This window comes from Crocodylus porosus, unplaced genomic scaffold (genome assembly GCF_001723895.1).
Source record: "Crocodylus porosus isolate Cpor-Errol unplaced genomic scaffold, CroPor_comp1, whole genome shotgun sequence".
NCBI lineage: Eukaryota > Metazoa > Chordata > Crocodylia > Crocodylidae > Crocodylus > Crocodylus porosus.
In genome coordinates, this window is record NW_017728910.1 from 26,627,943 (window position 1) to 26,649,339 (window position 21,397).

At 48.4% G+C, this 21,397-nt stretch overlaps 1 protein-coding gene across 1 annotated transcript; it reads left to right on the forward strand.

Annotated features, from left to right (window-relative positions):
• The first annotated feature begins 108 nt into the window (after positions 1-108).
• OSTN (osteocrin) lies at positions 109-19,360 on the forward strand. The gene is made up of 5 exons (XM_019532918.1): positions 109-197; positions 7,453-7,554; positions 11,924-12,120; positions 18,142-18,234; positions 19,025-19,360. The coding sequence occupies exons 2-4, from the start codon at positions 7,453-7,455 to the stop codon at positions 18,221-18,223; spliced, it is 381 nt and encodes a 126-aa protein (XP_019388463.1). The 5' UTR covers positions 109-197; the 3' UTR covers positions 18,224-18,234; positions 19,025-19,360.
• The last annotated feature ends 2,037 nt before the right edge of the window (positions 19,361-21,397 follow it).

Here is a 21,397-nt window from a genome sequence, read left to right on the forward strand (position 1 = left end):
GGGAGAAAGGTTTAGGGCAAGGATCAGTGGAAAATCTTTAGAAATGATGTAAGAGAAAGCACGGGCAGGGATTGGAGTTTCTTGCTTACAGCAGAGACTATAAAAACTCTGGAAGAAAGCTGAACATTAGGGATAAGTTAGGGGGGAAAGAGCATAGCAGGATTCATTAAGGTTGAGCTCGTTGTATCCAATGCAAGGTAAGGTGAGCGAGGAAGGAGCTGGGACGGGGGGCTTTTGTGCGTGTCTTTTGCTCTGTTTGCAGGAACTCTTTCCATCTTTGCTTTTGTATTTTAAGCATCTGAGCATTTTGAAAGGAAGCAAGCCCACCCGTGCAGGAGTCCGGTGGGAAAACCACAGTTCCTCTTTGCTGATTACGGGGAAGACAGTAAGACGCGTGCATCACCCAGGATGCAGGGGGTCTAGAGATAAACTAGCAATACAAGCCAAACATTTCTACAGCTGGTGAGTTAGTTTTTAACAGGACATGTCAAACGATGCATCCCCGCCAAAGAGACTTGTACGGTGCCTAGAAGAGGCAAAGGTCGGTCTAGGCGCTGTGTATTTGTATGCATTGCCCTGGGTTTAGCCTGGTGCCAATTGATGTTGCCTGGAGAATAAATCAAGTGCTTGCTATCTCCCTAAAACTGAAGAGGGGGCCGGTTAAGAACAGGGGATGAGTTGCTTCTGCTTAAATACCAGATTTTTATTTATTTATTTATTTATTTTGTGACCTGCGTGAATGTTTATTACGTGAAATAGGCTCAAAGGCACAAGATGCAGGAATTAGACTGGGGGCAGTTCTTTTCTTGTCTTTTTTGCTCACATGCATCCATCTACCAAAGAGCATCCTAATACTGAATAAGTGGTGGGCCAGATGCTGCGCGCTCCTGCAGCAGTGGAGCGATGCCAGGGTCTTCTGTTCTTTCAGATTTGCACCGGTATGAATGCAAGCAGATGTTGGCCCAGCCAGACTGTCCTGATGCTTGCTTCTTTTGGGTTCAAAATTAACCCCATTCCCTTTTTTTCCCCATCCCTGTCTGGGGTCACTCCAATGACTCCATGTGCACCGCCTCCAGGTGTGCTTGGGCATATAGCGAGTGCTGTCTTTGAGCTTTACCTACTATGGTCCATATCTCTGCAGCTTTGCATGGCTGTTGTGCATGTGATGATTGCTCCTTCTCAGCTGCCTTTTCAAAGTAGAAATGGTGATCCTCCAGGGGTTTATCCAGGTTGTAGCCATATTGGTCTAGAGGCAAAGGGAATCGAAACTCATGGAAGAGGTGATCTCTTTTATTAGACCAACTAGATATTTGCAAACAAATTATTTTATGTATTTACAAGCTTTGGGACGCACACCCCCTTCATCAGGCATGGGAGAGAGCAGGGATTATAAAAGTTGTCCTAGGTAGAAATGAAAACTCATGTTGCATAGGAGTGTGGCAGGTGTTTGCAATGAACTATTCCACAGAGGAGATTTTACCACACCTTCAGCTCTCCCGTGAAATACGAATTTTCATTTCTACCTAGGAGAACTTCTAAAAGCCCTGCTCTCTCCTATGCCTGATGAAGGGGGAGTGTCCCCGAAAGCTTGCAAATAAATGAAATAATTTGTTTGCAAGTATCTAGGGGGTTTATTCATCCCTCTGTCACTGAGCTAGAGTGGGAACTTGGGGCAAATCACTTAACTGACCTGTGCCTCAGTTTCCCCATCTAGAAGATGAAGATAATTGCTCTTGATGTTCTCTGGAAAGCAGCTTTGGAGGAAGAAAAAACTCACTGTGAAATAAATAATTTTGTACGTCCAAAGTGTGATTGACTCATGCAAGTCTTCTTTGCCCCTTATAAATACTGGCTCATTGATCTCACTTGAGTGCGGATTTCTTCCCGCAGACTTGGTGTAGATCGCTGCAATCCAGGCTTGTGCTACTCAGCGAATTGAAAACACTCAAGTTTATGAAATGCATCAGACCACTACAATTTCTTGTGATGTATTTGTAATTCCCTTTCATTTTCCTCTTAACTAGTCCAAAAAAACAGGCTACCTACAATTTCCACATGCAGTGATTCCTCCCCCAGCTGTTAACTTTTCAGCTGTGACTGCTTTGTACCCTTGATCATAAGGGTGACCCGCCACACTGGATCAGATCACATGATCTGATCCATTTGTTTGATATTTGCAGTGACCTCTTTTCAGAGCCGTCTTGAGCATTTGAGCTGCCTGACTGTGGAAGACTATTTTAACTGGTCTTTATGGGCTGCACTGGTTGTATAAACTGCTCTTCCCTTAGGAACAGCATTTCCACTTGCGTGCCCCTCTGCTGCTAAGAAAAGATAAATTTGCTGTGTGGGTGTTATAAAAATATCACACAGCTCTCTGTGCAGGGAGCTCCCCATTCTGATTGCTGGTTTAAAGACTTGTTTTCTTTATTTTCAATGCTAGAGACATGCAACCCCAGAACAAAAACAGAAAAGAAAACTGTTAAAAAAAGGCAAATAGTTAAATTATTAGAAACATTTAAAGAAGTCGTCCCATTCAGTTGGTAAATGTATAAATGATTTAGGGGCTGGGAGTTTGTTGGCAATGGATAACAGGCTAGTAAAGTTTTGTTTTCCCTGTGGGATGCACAGAGGTCTGTACCTCCCTCCATGATCTTGCTTAGAAAAGGTGGGAATAGGCTCTTCTGATTAATGGCTCTTTTCTTGTGGGTTGCAAAAATCTGCTTATTTAACTGATAATCCTGAGCCTCTTTGGTGGGTTTTATTGCTCACATCTGTGTCTTCTGTGTCCCAGCTTAACTGCTCTCTGATGAGATGTTTTATTTGGCGCTATAATTTTTTTGTCACAGAGCTGCACTCGGTTGCAAGTCATTCCTGGTTTTTGCAAGCTGTTCCAATTGTGCAACTCATGCTTATTTCCCAGGAGAAGTTTCCTTATGTGTCTGCCTGGAGAGTTTGATGTTCAGGCAGAAACCACAGCTGATCATTTCCCTGCTCTTGTTCTTGCACCTGTGTCTCTCCAGGGACTTCAGCTGAATTGCTAATCATTTGTCTGGTGTGAGTCCAGAAAATGTTTGCATGGGGGATGCTAGTCTCATAGTGCTGCCCGTGGCATTTTATGTACTCTCTGCAGCATTGATGGGAATGAGGGGTCCAATCCTGCAGCCCATCTTCACTGAAGTACAGTGGTCTACTCCCAGAGATAAAACTGATATATCAGGCCCTCTACAAAAGCAGGACCCTTAGAGAAAGGAAACGAGATTATGGGTCTAGGCTTGTGTCTGGTCTAGACACAGATGATGATACACCTAGACTAGATTAAGCACTGCGTCTAGATTAGTCACAGGCTGGATTATGGGTCTAGCATGTCATAGTGACACAGCGATAAATGCAATCCATGAGGGTTTTGCCTGGAGCAATCCTTTACAAAAACATGGTGCCAGTCATATTTTTTTCCAGGACATTTTAAAACTGATGGAAATAGCAGGAATTCAACAGTAATGCCATTAGCAAGATGGCCAGATATGGGAAGCAATAGCGATCAAGTGTTTTTAGTGGTGGTGTCACAGTGAAGCCACAATTTTTCAAGCGTGAGAGTGGTTTTGAGTGCCTTTCTTAAAGAAGTCGTATTTTCAGCTTCTGCCCTCTGTAAATCACACATTTTTGGAGGTTTCAATGCAGACACCAAAATCACTAGTCACCTGGGAAAACCTTGTCCAACCTTTTAAAAGTTAAAATGTAGCAGGTTGCATGGCTGATAAAGGGAAGATGTTGCCTTGAGCAAGGGGTTGGAGTAGATATTAGGGTCCTTTCCAGCCCTAATAGCCTATGGCTTGGTGAATGAAACCCATTTTAAGATGGGGGTCTGAAGAGTGAATTCACTAACTGGGTTAATAATAAAGCACACATGAAATGATTGTAAACCGAAGCTAACTGTGACAGTACTGCATGTATCTGATTAGAGGCCTGGACTTTGATGGCTCAAAAAGCACTTATTCCTGCAAAGATATTGTTAATAACATAAATTATCTGGCATTTACCACTTGTATTTTTGGAGGACACCTTTTCCCCTTAGTCCCATATGTCATCTGCTTTTTATAATTTACTGCGTTCTACTGAATCTCCCGCATCTCATCCATGCAATGAGAACAAAAGAGCTGATCTAAGCTATTTTTGGACTTGGTAGTTTCTTAAACATTTTTTATTCCTTCCTTTCACACTTTTTTTTTTGACTGGTAGGAACACTTGAGATAAACAAGGCTGGGCAGGAGTTTCTGAAATGACTCCTATTTCTGAGACAGGAGTATCTTGGGCTTTATATGGTAACAGATGCCTGTAGGATTTCTGGCCTCCTCCGATTCAAGCCGGTGGAGGTTTGGCTCTTCCTTGCTCAATGCGAACTGTGTTTTTGCAAAAGCTCTGAGCTATCTGTTGCAATTTTGAGTGCTGCTTTCTTTGTAAAACACTTGGCCACCATCCTCTTAAGGAAAACTGGCTAGATCGTCAGCTGGGCCCTGATCCAGCTTCCAGGGAAGTCAGTGACTCAGAGTGATAAATTCAGCTCGCGCAGGTGACGCCAGATATTTTTTCAGTGGCACTTTTCAGGGTGATGAGCTGGGGAGTGGGCATGTGCACTGCGGCACTGTCGGATGGAAACACAAGGGTTGCACCCGCCGTGGGACTCGCCTCCTTGTGAGCCTGGTACATCGCACGGTAGGCGCTTGTGCTTCCAGAGCAAAAGAATGGGTGTCTCTGGCCACGCCACCATGAAATTCCCAATGTCCATAGTGTGGTCCTTATTCTGCTCTATTCTCCAGCCCTGTTATTAACAGTCTCTGTTAATGTAGAGATCTGCCAGATCCTGCAAGAGCCAGGTCCAAATGCCTCGGTGAGCATGGTACCCTAGTGCCATTGCCGTACGCCTGGGAGAGGAGTCGATGCCCAGTGCCCAGAGAGGGAGGGATCACAGGGCAGCGCCTGATGTCTGGCCTCAGTTCTCTTGCCACCAGTCAGGCCGGGAAAAACAAAGCACATGTGATTTATACTCGCTGAGTAATCTTTGCAGGCCGGTGAAATACGATCGTCTGAATGGAAAAGAACAATGATGCCCGTTAATATTTTTGACAAGGTGCAGGCTCTGAACTCGGTGATGAATTACTCCGTCTGGTTTTCATTCAGCCCGCTTGTCTTGGAGATGTCATTTTGCTTTTTGTTAAAAGAGAAACTTTCTCTCAAGCCCTCGGGTTTGAGGTTGGAGATGTAGCGGTTCGCGTTTGGGCAGGGGTGCTGCTTTGTTGTGGCCTTTCGCTGGGAAGGCGCTCCGGGCAGACTCCAGACCAAAGCTGCGGCTGCTTTCCCCTGCCTTGGTGTGGGAGGAGAACGGTCTCTTTTATCTTTAATTGTGTTTTAATTGGACGCGCAACACAGACTCCGGATGACTGCAGGGATTTAAGTTTTGATGCATTTTGAGCTGAAATAGGGGTAAAACGCACAAGTCTGTCTGGAGCTGCGTTGTAGTCATCATTCGGCTGGGGCAAAAGATGGGCTTCCGGCCAAGCTCAGATGGCTTTTGCAGGGCAGAGAAGCCAGAAGCTAACACACAGCTGAGATTTAGCATCATCCATCCTTGGGGTGCAAGGAGAAGGTACACCTACAGAGGCCAACTGACAACAGAAGTGAGTGGAAGTGTTTGGGCACCTGGAAGAAGTCAGAAAACAGACGCAACCAGAATCAAAGCTGGTTAAGCGCAGGAAGCACATTCGTGGCTGATACAAGTGACTATAGCAGCCGCTGTTCACCCCCTTCTCCCTCCATAGCCAACGTCCGGCGGGAGAGAGTCCAGCTCAGGGCTCGGGTATTTTTGCCAGTGACTTCAGTGGGAATGGGAGCGGGCCCTCACTTTTGACAGCTTCTGGTTTTAATTTTGCTGGTGTCCTGGCTGGTTAATCAAGTGTTTTTGTGGCTCAGGTGCCTCGTGCTTCTTTTCCTTAGCGTGCCAGCGGCTGTGTTTAGCCCTTTGCTCGTGGGGATGAGGGAGTACTGGTGCACCCGGATGAAAAGGGGGCATGTAACCTGCCCACTTATTTGTACATCCTCCCACCCTCCAAGTAATCAGGATGTGGTTCCCTGCAAGGGGATGGGCTGCCACTTCTTATTCCAGTGCAGAGCCACGTACAAAAATGTCTGTTGCACAGATTAAAAAACACAGATTACACAGGGCCATGGCTTTGTTTGGTTTGGAAGGAGAGGATCTGGGGCCCAACCTACCCCTCCTTTGACTCAATGGAGGCACTTTGATCAACACCAGGTCAGGGTCTGGCCTGTGATTTTCTGTGCCCTTGGGTCAAATAAAAAGGTACCAAATAGGATACCCGAATCCTGAAAGCATAGGTGGAACTGATGGGAAACTGTAGAAGCAGGCATGAATGCAAGCCTGGCCTTGACCTCCAAATATGAGCCCAGTTTCCCACTTTTGTAGTGTGGGAAAATAAGCAAAGTGTTTTTGCTGGGCATATCCTGCCTGAGCTGATGAGAGCTGCCCAGTGGAGGACAGAACAGCCATCATACATCACCAGGGTATATTTATACTTCCCATCTATTTCTGGCTTCCACCAAGAGAGTCAACAAAGAGTGGCAGCTTCCGAGTTGAATTATACCCTCCCGGGCTGGGCTCGCTAACAGATTAACGAGCAAATTAGCAGACATGAGAAGTCTCCCTCCCACCCACCCTGCTCCTATTAAAATCCACACAGAGGTTCCCATCCAGTTCAATGACAGGGTTTAAATCCCAAATAGCCCCCCACAGCGACCCTCTCACCCTGCACAGCTCGAAACAAAGCTATTTCTGTGCTTTAGCCACTATTTAATGCGTAAAGTCACCCTACTTACTGCCTTTCTTCCATTATCAACTCTAATTTTCTAAGAGTGGCTCCGGCTGCAGGGACAGAGCCCCGGGAGTGCCCTACACGCTAGGCTACAGGTCCCGAGACCTCGTCTTGCTCTTTCTGACCCCGTTAATCTTGCGCTCCTGTCTGCAGAGGGGTGCAGCCCCGGCAGCTGCGGGGCACCGGGCCCTGCCCAGCTGATAGCTGCTCTCCTGGGCAGAGTGGGATGTTGGCGTGGGTTTTGAATTGGGTTTCTTGTTCCCTGGGTGAGGGTTGTCATCTTAAGGCAGTGCAATAAGAGGGGAATAGCAAAACCCCTTTGGGAAAGACACCTGAGAGCCCCACGCGGTCCTTCCTGCTACTTGCTATAGGGGAAGGAGTCTGGGAGGAGAGTCTCTAGCTGTAGTAGCTCAGACTCGGGACTCCTGGGTTTTCTTCCTGACTCTGCTACTGACTTGTGGTACAACCCTGGGCAAGTCACTCCCTCCTGCTCCTCTGCGTCCTTCCCTCTCTCTGTCCTAGCTCTCCCTGCTCTGCTTTCCTCAACTCAAGGGCTTGCTCTGCTTTGCAGATGCCGCAGTGTCGACTGGTGGCGGTGGCGCCCTTCGTCCTGGCGGTGACCCTGCTGCAGTGGCACGCCGGCGCGGCACTCCTCGCTGAAGCTGCTCCAGAGGTACGTGGCTATTCCTGAAGCTGCTGCCCTGAGCTCTAGCAATGCCGCATCCCATGCACGAGGGCAAGGTGGGAGGCAGGCGCACAAGGGCCTGCAGAGATGCAGTGGGGGTGAGGAACCCAGTGTGGAGGAAATGGTGATGAGTGAACCCAGCTTTTCTGCCCGTCCTGTGCAGCTCGCCCTAAGAGGCATGGCTCTGCCCCCAAGGAGCAGGCAACTTGATCCTGCTGGTCCCCCCCGGTCACATCCTGTGGACGGGACTGAATCCTGCACAAATCAACCCCTGGGGCCAGAATGGCTTAGCCAACATCTTCAAAGCAACGCATTAAAAGGCATTTGCAGGGACAGCCCCTGCCCTGGATCCAGCATGGTCCAGTGGAAAAAGGGAATGCCATTGCCTTGCAGGCGAGAGGAGACCAGATCCAGTCAATCTCACGGCTCTTCTTCTAGACCTCATAGTAAGAAGTTTGGTATCTCTGGGCCCGGGCTGCTGATGCCGAGTTCAATCTGGGCTGAGTTATTTCTTATAGTTCATGAAAATGGATCACGGAAAATGAGGGTGGAAGGGAGCTCAGGAGGTCACATCCAGTCCAACCCCCTGCTCCAAGCAGGACCGGCCCCAACTACGTCATCCCAGCCAGGGCTTTGTCCACCCAGGTCTTCAAAACCTCCAAGGAGGGAGACTGCACCACCTCTCTGGGTAACCTGTCCCAGTGCTTCACCACCCTCCTCAAGATAAAATTTTTCCTAATATCCAACCTCAACTTCCCTTGCTGCAACTTGAGCCCATTGCTCCTTGTCCTGTCATCTGTCCCCACTGAGAACAGCCCAGCTCCATCCTCTTTGCAGCCCCCCTGCAGGGAGGTGACGGCTGCTATTCAACCCCCCTCGGTCTTCTCTTCTGCAGACTCAATCAGCCCATTTCCCTCAGCCTCCCCTCACCAGTCTTGGCCCCCAGCCCCCAACCATTTTCATTGCCCTCCACTGGACTCTCTCCAACGTGTCCCCATCCTTTCTGTAGTGGGGGGCAGAAATGAAGCGCATGAACCAGTCCCAACTAAACAGTCCTTGTCCCTTTGTGTTCCTGTCACTGTCATCTCAGCCTCTGCCCCTCTCCTCCCATGTGTGTCTTACCTCCATGAACTGGATCCCAGCCTCATTTAGCCATCCAACCTGCAGAGACCCACACGGCCCATCACCACTGCCAGCAAGGAGTCCATTCAACTTCAGCCAGGCTCTGCAAGGGTCCCAGGTTCAGGGTCTTAAATAGCGAGGGCTTTGGGGCAGAGCGAAATCCAGATCCATCGTTGTGCAGCGCACTGTTATGCTTCTCTATTATGAAGTTAGGTCAGATTTACACAATCCCAGAAGCAGCCACTACCATCCACAGCGAGACTTGTGTGAGGAAGAGGAGCATTTGGCTTCCCGTGAGCTTCAGCTGAGTGCTGTGTACCGCCCCACTAGGTACTCCTGTCATATCGGCCTTGTAGGAGGAAGGTTATCCATGCTGCGATGAAGTAACAAAGAGGACGGTGAGGGTGCCTGAAGGCATGCATCAAGAACGTGGGCTGTTGCTAGACTTCCTGAGCTGGATGGGAAATGTCATTTCCTAGCCTGCATCTTCCCATAGACCATCCCTGAAGTGCGCTGCTGCCCGTGTCAGGAGGCCGCAGCTCTCTTCCTGCATTAAAATCCTAGAAAAGTGGGGCTGGAAGGGATCTCCAGAGGTCATCTAGTCCAACAACCCTGCCTGAGGCAGGACCAGCCCTGTGCAAACCATCCCAGAGAAATCCATCATCTAACCTCTTAGAAAAAACTACCATCAACCCTGCTGCAGCACAAGGCATCACACCTGAATCTGCCACAGACCAAGCCACCATCCTGCTATTGTTAAAATACCCTTGAGAGGTCCCATGTAGGTGCCATACCCCACAGCTAGAGGAAGGCAAAACCTCTACAAGTTGTACCAATCTCACCGGGGCAAAATTCATTAAGGGACCATTGGAGAGATGGAAAGTCAGGGCCTGATTCAGTTCAGGCTAGGGTGAAGTGTCTAGAGCCACTCTGGTTCTCTAATCAAGGCTCTGCAGGTTCTTCTGCAATCACAAATCTCACAAAAATAATGATTACCCAAGTGTCTGCAGCAATGTTGTTTTAAACCCTCCATCCATCAAGCAACCGCATGCCCTGCGTGGATGGTCACAGAGCAGCTGTGGTGTCTTTGGTGCAAGACTCACACCTGTCTCTCTGGAGCCAGACTCAGGATGGGTGCAGTGAACTCAGCTGCAAGAGGGCCTGGAGGCCAGGGAGTCCCTCCCATGAGAGCCTTTGCTGGGGTGGCTGAACGATGCTAGTTTGGGTGGCTAGGCTCACTGGGCCCTTGCCCTGCTCGTGAAACATGTGGGGGCACATTGCATGTGCATTTGTCAAGCTTTCTTGCCAGCAATGAGAAACCCAATGGCTGCAGTCTGCACCGTGTAGAAACAGTGCTAGATGATGAGGAAGCAAAGGATTTTTGTCAGCAATAACTGTTAGTGGTCTAATAAAAGACCCTGAAGACCTGAAAAAGGAAAGCCCAGCATTTGAAAGTTTGTCTAAATCTATCCCAACCTGCAGTTGGTCCAATTAAGGATATCACCCACAAACTCCAGGCCTCGTGCATGTGTCCTGGGCTATCGTAGCTACGTCACTCCAACACTTCTATGACTCTTTGAGCACAGATATCTCCTGTCAGCTGCTGATAATCAGGATGGCTGCTTTACTGGCATATTCCTGCTTCTGTCAGAGCCTGTGCTGATTCAAAGGTTTTATCTGCACTATATTTTCCAAGCATGATGGAGTTTTTTTTAATAAACTAAGTGAAAACTCCTTTACGTGCATCAAGTATAGCAATCAAGTGCAAAGAGAATGGCTTTCTTGTTTTGCCCCACACTGCTCCAGGGGTTGGGAGATGTCACACGTGATCTCTCTCATTTATTGACTATAAAGTTGATAAGAAGAGATGCTAAGGACATCCCTTTCTTCTGCTTATTAATGAATGGCTCCCTGAATGTAGCACAATTGGAAGAAGGAGCTAGATAAGGCATCTCTGTTTTGCAAATCTAGTGCAGTATTTGGCCCAGATCTTGGCATTCCCACAGCAGCTCCAGAAGAAACTCCTCTACCACCTTGCATTAACATATTGCTTTTGAAACAACGGTCAAGATACACACCTGACTTTGATCTAGCTTCCTTTCCCATTTCAAGAGAAATTGCTCTTCTTTACTTCCACTCCCGGACAATTAAAGCCCCACCAAGCAACGGCCTGCCTCCATAACAGTTTGGGGTGAACCAACCTTGGTACCTTTCTGGTAAAGCATTGTGTATTTGTGCAGGAATTAGGGATGAATTGCTGAGCTAGTCAAACATCAGAATTTGGAAATGTCTCTGGAAATTAATTTGCAAGGGATTTTTAAATTTTGAAAGACTTATTTTAATTTTTTAAAAATCATGGAGTTAATTGGAATGTAAACAAAAATTAGCAATATTCAATAGGGTAGTGTTGAGGTGAGATTATAATTGTGATGGTCCAGGAAGGTTGTGTGGTACCCACAAACTTGTCTGTATCCCTCCCAAATATAGGAGACCTAATAAAAGAGATCACCCACCAAAGCCAAGGCGCTGGAAGGGACCTGCAGAGCTCACATCTAGTCCACCCCCCTGCCTGAGACCAAATCAGTCCTGTGCAAACTATTCATAATCTAAACTCTTTGTAAAACTACCATCAACCCTGACACAACACAAGACCTCATACCCAGCCCTGCCACAGGTAAAGCAGGGAACCACGGCAGCCGACATCCTGGAGGCTATTATTATACAGTCAAGAGATCCCAGGCAAAATTCCCCATCATCCTTGCCTCTCACACAATTAAAAATGTTATTTAACTAGTTAGAGGAAGTTTGCATGCCAAAAGCCCAGACCGCAGGGCATGAAAAGCACTGATAACCACTTTGAAAATGTTTCCAATAGAGGAAAGTTTTGTGTTGAAAAAGCCAGGTCATTTTTCAGGGAAAAAAAGGATAAATATCATGAGACGCTCACAATTTTTCATTGAGAAGTGACTGACCTGCAATGAAAAAAATGGTTTGCACGTGGAAAATGTACCGCAACTTCAGTCTCTTGCAGTAACGGTGTGTTGTGGGATGGTCCTGACCACTCTCCATCATGGCGGGATGCTGTAGTTGGGGCTGGTCCTGCTCGGAGCAGAGAGTTGGACTAGATGTAACCTCCTGAGGTCCCTTCCAGCCCTCGTTTTCTATGAGTCTATGAAGTTTTATTTTTTTGCCTGAAGTTTCAGCCTTAACCAGTGCTGTCCCTCTTCCTTTCCAGCCCATTGACCCCTCACGTCCCACATCCAGCGAGGACAAGTCAGCCACTGACCTGGCCGCTAAGCTGCTGCTTCTGGACGAGCTCGTCTCCCTGGAGAATGACGTGATTGAGACCAAGAAGAAAAGGAGCTTCCCAGGGTTTGGGTCTCCCCTCGACAGGATCTCTGCTACCTCCCTCGACGTGAAAGGCAAGCAGAAGTAAGTTGGGTGGCCGGCCGGGGCCAGGCGAAGGCTGTGTGTGAGATTTGTAGATAGACCTCTGAAAGGCAAGCCACTCATTTCGATTTGGTAGCTGATTTTTTTCGTCAGTGGTGGGGTAGCTCAGAAACTACTTGTTTTGCTATTGCTGCAAGATGCTGAGCTCTCCGGCTGCAGCGAGCAGTACTCCTTGCAGCTGGTTTGTCCTTGCGGCCAAACTCAACCCACGCAGGACATGCAAGGGATGGCAGCCCTCTTCTGCAACCCCATGAGTGACCTGTCTGTTAAACTGCCATTCAGGAAGCAAAATGTGGGGGTTTAAAAGCAAAGGGACAGGGTCTGCTCACCAGAACTGAAAGCTCTGAGATCTCTCTTGCTGCTACTGCTGGTGACGCGCCGCTCCCTCCCAAATTGAAGTCCTGATCCATTAAATGTCTTGATTTGCATTATGATGTCTTTTATTAGACCAACTAATAAAAATATCATGCTATCAACTAATAAAAAATTTGGTTTAATAAAAGATATCAGATTTACCCAAAGAACCTATGTCCTTAGACCTATTCCTCTTAATCACATTATTAAAGTTAGCTGCTAGCTTAACATATTTTGTTGGATAGGGGCTTTGGTTGCAATAGTTTTTGGTATTGCATTTTTTTTTTCAGCCATCCTTAATAGTTCCTCTTCATTTCTAGGCCCCAGCCAGTAAAAGGCAAAATGCAAAATTTTTAAATCATCAGGCAGGATTTTTTACTGATCATTTCAGAATTCGTTCCTTTCTGTGCAGAAAAAAAATGCATTGTGCTAAGTGTCTTTATGCAAAGGTGGCTGTTTGGAGCCTTAGTTTGAAAGGAGGTGGCTGACTTTGCACACAAGCATGGGGAAATTGGTTGTTACTCCTGGTCAGCATGTGACAATAGCCGTGCAATCAACATTTCCTGGAAAGAAAAGAAATTGCAGAAGGGGAGAAGGAAGCAGGAGTGAAACTGCCCTTGTTTTTCTCCCGTCACTCGAATCAAAACAGAGTTTCCTCCAGGACTAGCTGGACTCTGACATGCCACAATACCACAGATGTCCCCTTCCACAGCACATCCAACCCAATTGCTGACCTTCGAGAGCCTGACTTTGTTTGGAGGAGCAGACGAGGTTTTGGCTCCTAGACGGAGCCATTTGAGGTTCCTCGAGCGCTGCGTTTTACACAGCTGCATCTCAGCCCCATCTACCCAGCTGCCAGACCACAGGAACACGATATGATAATGTGCAGGATCTGTCAGTCGAGGCATCTGCAGATGCAACCGAAACAGGAACCGCTGTGCGAGGAGAGGGGCCCCCGGTGCCCAGCATGGTGCCCACCAAAGCCATCTCCTCCCTTGGGAAACTACACCCCGACGGTGCTCCTCTTCTCAATCGCCGGGATGAGAGGAGTCCACTCGCAGGGGCTCAGCATGGCGAGGCTTATGGGAGATACTCCACAAAGACTGAATTCAACCCTTCTGCCGAAGTGACCACAATGGACGATCGTTTAGGAAGGTCCAAAGAGCGCTAGTATCGGAGAGGACACTTGTATGGTCAAGCAGTTTTCCCTCTTCAAATGGCCTTTTGTTGCCTTCGTGGTTTCCCTTCCACCTGCCGATCCACTTGGGAGGTGCAGATGATCTGAGATGTTAAGGCACCAGTGAAATGACCAAAATATTTGTTATTTCGGGTGATGGCTTGAATCTATTAAGCAAAAAAAGGCAGTGATGTTTTCAATATGCCATCATTTTTTATTTAATACGGTATCTCTGCAGGGATCTCTGGACAAGTGAGAAGCCTCCTGTAGATAAGGCTGGACTGCTTCTGTCATGGGTTATTTGGCTTTTTCTCCTCCTTTCCTCCCAGTCTTTCCAGCTCCATTTCACGCTGCACCTGGCCTGTTCCCTTCCCCACCATTTCCCCTTCCCCTTTTGTCTTCATTTTCCTGCCTGATTCAATGTCTTCCCCCATGCAAAAAATATTTAAAAATTAGAAATCATAGCAAAAACTGGAGATTTGCTTCCAGGACCCTATTTACTCTGCTTACATGTCCTGCCCCTACCCCACCCTCCACCTGTCTGATCCCTTGCACCCGGAGCTCTTCAAGTGCTGGGTTGTATTTGCACAGTGGGGCCCTGTTCTGGGCCTGATGATGATTAACAGTACTGTTAATAATGAGCCTGATGATGATTAACAGGACTGCTGTCCACAGCAGAAACATTACATCTCTTATATGCCAGGGCAGCTGTTAAACAGTGGCCAAGTGTTTCATGCTTTCCTCTACCCGTGGTCTGCACAGAAGATACTTGCTTCAGTCTTCAGCTAACCGTCTTGCTTCTTTCACTGAAGAAGTTTTTGCTTCTTGGGCCCCTGAGTCCAGAGCTAAAACTTGGACTGTTTTTTATTAGACTAACTCAAATAGTTGGAAAAAAATCTTCTTTGCAAGCTTTCGGGTGCACTTGGTCTGTGCTCTTCCTCCATTTACATCTTCACTGACTGGCTTTGTTGCATGCAGACCAGCCTCCAGCTTCTTTACCATTCGGTCCCTCCCAGAAGAGTGTGCACACCCACTGCAGATGCTTCCTCAGCCTGCCGAAGGGTGTCTGTACCCAAAAGCTCCCGAAGTAGAATTTGGTCAACTATTTGAGTTGGTCAAATAAAAGAGATCAAATTTACCCAAAGAACTTTGTCTTCCCATGTTCGTAGACGGACGTGGCTACAACCAACCTCTACCCCTAAAACTTGGGATAAAGCTTCACCTGCTCATAAGAGAGAAAGTTTTGAAAGCTTGGCTGAAAGCAAGCATGAGTTCCCCCATGCGATGTGAAGAGACAGAAACTCCATCAAGTTTAGCAACAGCCACCCACTCCTTTGTCTTTCCCTGGCAATAGATTCATAGATGTTCAGGTCAGAAGGAACCTGAGCAAATCATCGAGTCCGACCCCCTGCCACGGCAGGAAAGAGCACCGGGGTGAAATACCCCAGCAAGGTGCATGCCCAATGCCTGACCTTTGCAGCTCAGGCACCTCTGTTATAGGGGATGATGCTGTGGGTAGCAAGCTTCAAAAGATGGACAGAGAAGCATGTCATAGCCTCCGTCTGCCGCAAGAGGGACCAGCTCAGCTGTAAAACAGCCTCTGAGTTTTATTTTAGTGCTTTAGGCTCCCACAATGTTACAATAATGTGACTTTTCTGTTATGTTGTATTTTTAATTCCACCCTGTTTTCAGTTGCACCTGGCAATGAGGAAGGGTGCCAGATAGGAGGATATGAGAAATGTATTCCTATTTTTATCGCCCCACACCAGGAAAAACGCAGCTCGAGGGGCAGTCGTGCAAGCTTCTCGACTACTCGCCTACTGAACCTGGAAGTTCATTTTCCACGTCTCCACTGGATGTGAAAGCTTTTGTAAACGGTGCTGGTTACCCCCTGGAAATTGCCTAGAGAGTTGCAGAATCACCACTTTTTAGCAATAAAGTTGCTATTCCTAAAATCCTAGAAAATGCAGAGGTCTTCCTGTACTACCTCCTGCCCGAGGCAGCATCATCCCTGTGCAAAGCGTCCCACACAAACCCATTGTCTAACCCAGTGTTTTTCATCTTTTTTAGATTCAAGGCACCCCTTGATTGACTCAAGGCCCTCCTCAGAAAATGCCAGCTCTTCGTTTTCACTTGTTTTCTGCCTATAGAAAAGTCCTAGTGCCATTCTTCACTTGCAAAAGAGCTCAGCAAGCCCACAGCAAGGCAGAAGGTTTTGAACCCTCTGGATTCCTCTTTGAAATCTCTGGGTTTATCTTTTGGATCATGTTTGCCCACCTAACTGTGCGGCACCCCTAGACACCCTTGAAAGGATCTCGAGGCCCCCAGCTGCGAATCCCTGGTCTAACCTATTAGCCACCGGGGAAGCCAGGTCTACTCTAAAAAGCTGAGCCTGGGCTTTCATCATTATGGGTGAAACAAGGGTGAGAAATGCTCCTTCTTTCCTTCTTTTTGTAGCGGCACAAGCAAGGGTTTCACTAGGAACCTCTTGTCTTCGATTCTCACTCATTTAAAAAACAATTACTTCCAGCTCATGATCATGTTTGCTGCTATGCTCCTCTCTAAAGCAAGGGGGTCAAACTCAAATCAATCGGTGGCCCCTCTCTCCAGCCAGCACTCAGGGGGTTAATACCACCACCTCTGGCAGACTACCTTTAACGCTTTGGTTGAAGTGCTGCATTGCAGAGGACCCACTTCGGACAGGAGAAAACAACCCCCCTCCTAGCTTTCCTCTCGTTCATCCCTCTTGCCCCGGATGATGCTCGTCCCTCACAGTGACTTGTTTGCTTTAGCTCTACACATCCTGCCATCCCGGGCACGTCCCACCATCTGCTTGTACACCGAGCACATGTACAAATCCTCCTAGGCTTAAATCCTCAGTCTGGACTGGTTTAGGATCGACATGCATAGACTGCATTAACCAAGCAGCCACTGTAATATAGCCACCCTGAGGTGGAGGGGGACAAACCCACCTTGGGACAAGAGAACAAGCTCGGGGATGCCTACGCTTTTGCACAGCACAGCATGGAAAATTGTCTGAAAGCAGGAGAGCTTGCCCAGTGCCTGCAGCAAGAAAACAAACGGAGCGACACAAGCCCCATCGACACGGGTTTCTGCAAGGAGCCACGGCCGATAAACTGAAGAGCCACTTGCCTCCTGGGAGGTGCCGGCCGAGTGCCGCCCTGGCGTGGAGACAGGGGCTGGGCTGCGTCTGCAAACAGGGAAGACGTGGCTCCATGCCACGGCTGAGCAGCCCCGGCTCTGGGCAGCTGCAGGTGCGGACACGTCCCTGACACGAGCGCTGGCCCTGGGGCACTTTGCAGCGCACGGCGCCTTCTCACACCCCTCCGACCGCACGCGTGGGCACAACCCTGCCTCTGCACTGAGGCCTCTTGGAGCAGCCGGGATGATGCCACAATACTGACTAAGGTCCTGGGTCAGAGACCAGTATTCGCCCACTTAGCACAATTATTTTGCACAGCCCAGCCCCTCCCTCCTCTGTTGCCTTCTTCTCGCCTGGCTCAGAGCCCTCGGTCTAAGGAGGGCAATGACCCGCCGCCATATGGCCTGGCTTACAGTCATTCCCCTGTGCCCTGGACTTAGGCTCTCTATGCTCCCTGCAGGCAAACTCTTCATCTTCAGGCCTCATCCTTAATCCCTATCAGCCCCCTGGACCAGTTGGGTGTTTGCCACCCCATGTGCTGGAGCTTGGGGGGCAAACAGAGCATCTGTCCAAGGGGCTTTAGCAGGAGCTTGCAATGCATGGGTAGTCTCCTGGACTGGCTGAGCTCTCCTCCAACCCGCCCTGGTTCAGAAAGCATTCCTGGGCTGCTCCGGGAAGGGTCACTTTTGGTAGCAAGTGGAGCCCAAAAGGATGCTGCATTGCTTGAGGCTGGGAGAATTCATCTGAGGAGGCTTCAGGGTGCTTCAGCCCCACAAACTTAGCCCTCTGTCAGGGAGAGACCTTGGGCATTTGCAGTGTGGCCCTTTTAACAGTCTCAGCATCCAGGGCAGGCCAAGAACCGCTGGAGTAACATGTGATGCAGGCTACCAAGAGCTTTCCTTCGATATGCCCAATGTCAGGGACATGGCAGGCTTCTCAGACTACAGGGCTTGTAAGTCTAGGGTGTCCAACCCTCAGCGCCCCGTCCAAAAGCTACCTGTGCAGCAGGGGATCGCCTAGAAGAATGGGAAGGTGGCATAACAGTCACAAAAAGGAGCATTTCCAGCCTTTTATTTGTGCTTTTCTAATGTCTCCTGGAAACAGGTAGAGCTCTTTTGCCTGGTTCTGAGTAACCAGGTGTAGCCTCCTACCTCACCAGCCACCCCAATCAAGCCCCATGGCTGAGGGTGGCAGGTCACAAAAGCAGAAGTCAGGGCAGGTAGACACCAGCTGGCATCAAGGTAGTGAAGAGGCAACCTCTGCCTGGCTCTTCCTCTGAACTTGCCCTGCCTGGTTTCTCTTTGTGCAGGAAAGTGGTGGAGCTGCCCAAGAGGCGATTCATCCCCATAGACCGGATCGGCATGAACCGCCTGGCCAACACCAAGGGTTAGCAGACCGGCAAGTAAGTGGAGCTCAGCAAAGGGAAGTTCAGGAGTGCGGTGGGTTAAAATCACAGGGCCAAGATCTCCTCCTGGTTGCAAGTATGCAATTCAACCTCCCAAGCTGCAAGGTCCTAAAAACACCAGAACTGGCAGCAACGGGGTCAGACCAGGTCCATCTTGCTCAGTCTCCCTTGTTGCACAGCATCTCTCTTCTAAACTGGACAGGCCTGGCCTCATTAGTCTTGCCCCATGTGGAAGCCCCTCCATAGCACTCGTTATCCTTGTTGCCCTTCTCTGGACCTTCTCCACTTCTTCTATCCCCTTTTCCAGGTGTAGGGACCAGAACCAGGCACCATAGTCCAGGTGTGTACACACCATGTATTTATAAAAGGGCATCACAATAGTTTCCATGTTGTTTAAAATTCCCTTAATAATCCTGAACATTAATTTCCCCTTTTGATAGCTGCTGAGCCTTGAGCTGGTATTTTTTTGTGAATGGGCTATAATGATCCCCAGCTCCTATTCCCGTGCAGTAGCGGCCAATGTGGAGCCCATCACAGTGTAGGTGGAGTTTGGGATATTTTTGCCCATGTGTATCACTTGACATTTATCTACATTGAATTGCATGTAGGTCATCTTGTATAATATTTTCTTTCCCTGTGTGCATTTAATTCTAATGCCAGAGGTGAGGGATTTGTAACCTGCATGACAAAGCTACTTCTCCGAGCTTTGTCTTCCCTGGATCATTCTTGAGTTTCATCCTCCAGATCTTTGAGGAGAATTTAAATATCGTTGTTTTTATTTCTTCAGAGGCATCTGAAAGATGGATGCGACATTGGGAACGTCGCAGAAACGCGGAGGATGCTTCCAACCGCATCTTGTCATTGATTAACGGTTCGACATTTAAGGAATTGACTTCATGCAAAATCTGTTTCACATTGCCTTTTCCAAGCGGTAACAGATCCAATCATCAGATTAGACCTTCCTCGCAGCTGCTTTCTGTTCCACTGGTAAAGGCAACAGAAAATATGTGTATATAATTTCATTGCATGGCAATTTTTTTTTTTTTAATTTGCACGAGTTCATTATCCCTGCAAGGACTATTAGGATTTTTGGAGAAAAATAAAACTTTTAGAGACACCAAAAGCTGTCCATGAGCAGCTGGCACCTTTTGCTTTGCACGTTTAATTCAACGGGGATGTTTGGTCGGTAGCTTTGGGGCAGCTACAGGAAAGAGTTAGCCATCCTGGGGACAACGGCGGTTTTTACTCAGGAAAACCTTCTATGGATATGAATAGGAGTTTGCCTGAATAAATGCCATGTAATATCTTAGGGATTGGCTTGTAGTAATCTTTCCTGCCTTGTTCATCTGTTTGGGAGACACTGACCTGCTGCAGGGGTCTTCGCTTCCTATGCCTCTCAGCTGATTATCCTGCTTCCACCCCTCTTGTGCCATTCGAGGGATGAGGTGGAGATTTGAGGTCCCTGGAGGGCACCCGGCAGGAGCTTTGGGGGGAATAGTGGGCAACGAGGAGGGCCACCCACCCCGTGAAATGTAAACTGGAATAGAGATGAGCCTGCTTCTCAGCTTTGGGGTTGGCATCATGCTCTGGTCGTCCCCAGCGCTCGGCAAGCTTGATTTGGGGAGTCGGGTCTATACTGTATAATCAGTCATTTGAGCAGCTCACACCTGGACCTAGACTCCGGGGGTGGTTTATAATAGTTCCTCAATGGGAATAATGGCATCAATTAATTTGGGAAGGAGGCTGTGTGCATACAGGATAGCAAGGGGCAGGGAATGGCAAAGGTCATCCCTATGGGAGTTACAGAAATGGGTTGTATCAAAGCACAACATCCAGCTTCAGGCAAGGGGGCTGAAGCCTGGGGGAGACATGAGTTTGGTACCGGCCTCCCAATCTCCTCCACTGCAAAGAGAGCACAACATGATGCCTGTGAGAGAGCTGAGGGTGAAGGGAGAGCCTGTGGCCAACTGTCTGATTAGGGCCAGGCTGTGGGATATGTGTCCTTGCAGGCCTCGTCCTTCTCCCTGACCCCACCAGGCTGTCACAAGCCGGGTGCACATGAGACGTGTCTGCTGCAAGCTCAGGGACATTTTGGTTTTGTAAAAATTCTCCATTTTGATCACGTCTGAGCATCTCTCCAGCCTGTACCTATCACCCTCCAGGTTGGGTGCTCAGCCACGGGGCTGGCATGCCACACAACTGGGCTGCCCCTGTACCTGCCTGCAAGCAGCACTCAAGGGAGATCTGATTTGCCTCTCTGTGGGCATGTCTATACGTGCATTCATGTGCACCTAAACTTAATACGCCTTTGCTTAAGATGTATTAAGAGAATTTAGGCACACGTCTACATGTGGATATGCTAATGAGCATTAAGGCACATTAAATTTAGGCATGAATAGCTAAGTCATATTAGTGCATGTGTGGAAGCACTAATGCGCATTAACACAGTGCGTATCCATTGACACACACCACAATTAATGTGCATTAGCGCCTCTACACATGCACTAATGTGACTTAGCTATTAGCACCTAATAGCAGGCATCAAATTGAGGCTCAATATAGCCTTAAATTCCCATTATTAAGGTGCATTAAAGGCACACACATGCCCTTAATGCACCTTAATAATGGTGATTTTAGGCTAAGCCTGCTAAAAAGAGGAATGTGTAGATGCATCCCGTGTGTTTCAGAGCAATAAGGCTCCAGGCTGGAGAGCAGTCACTTGCCCAGAGAGGAAGTCCCTACCTCATGCAAGGGGCTGGTTTATGGTCTTTCTGTTCCCTGTGACCAGCCCTTTCCAAGGGGAAGGGCCAGCCCACAGCTTGCCATTGCAAAAGGGAGACGGAGGGGGGCTTTCTGCCTCTTTAGCTTATGTTTCACACCCCCACGGTCACCACTGGATAGTCCCCCAAGCCCAAACTCTGTAGGCTGCCCCAGGTGTATAAGGCCATAGGGATTCAAGACACTGCCAGAAAAGAGCCAGCAACAAACTCAGCTGCAGAGACCACAGGCTGAGCTGGCCGGTGACAAAATCCCAATGACCCCTTCCACCCTAAAATCAATAAACTTTGTCACATTTGCCTGCACTCCCCCAGCAACCCCCCTATAGGGTCTCTCCAACGCCACCCCATTCATGAAGGCTAATAGTGCAATCGTTACAGCT

What these genes read in the sequence shown, in the direction of transcription:
- OSTN (XM_019532918.1), top strand. Translation starts at nt 7,453, where the DNA reads ATGCCGCAGTGTCGACTGGTGGCGGTGGCGCCCTTCGTCCTGGCGGTG. An exon ending in TCGCTGAAGCTGCTCCAGAG is followed by an intron (nt 7,555 to 11,923) that starts GTACGTGGCTAT and finishes CTTCCTTTCCAG; the next exon opens with CCCATTGACCCCTCACGTCC. An exon ending in GACGTGAAAGGCAAGCAGAA is followed by an intron (nt 12,121 to 18,141) that starts GTAAGTTGGGTG and finishes CTCTTTGTGCAG; the next exon opens with GAAAGTGGTGGAGCTGCCCA.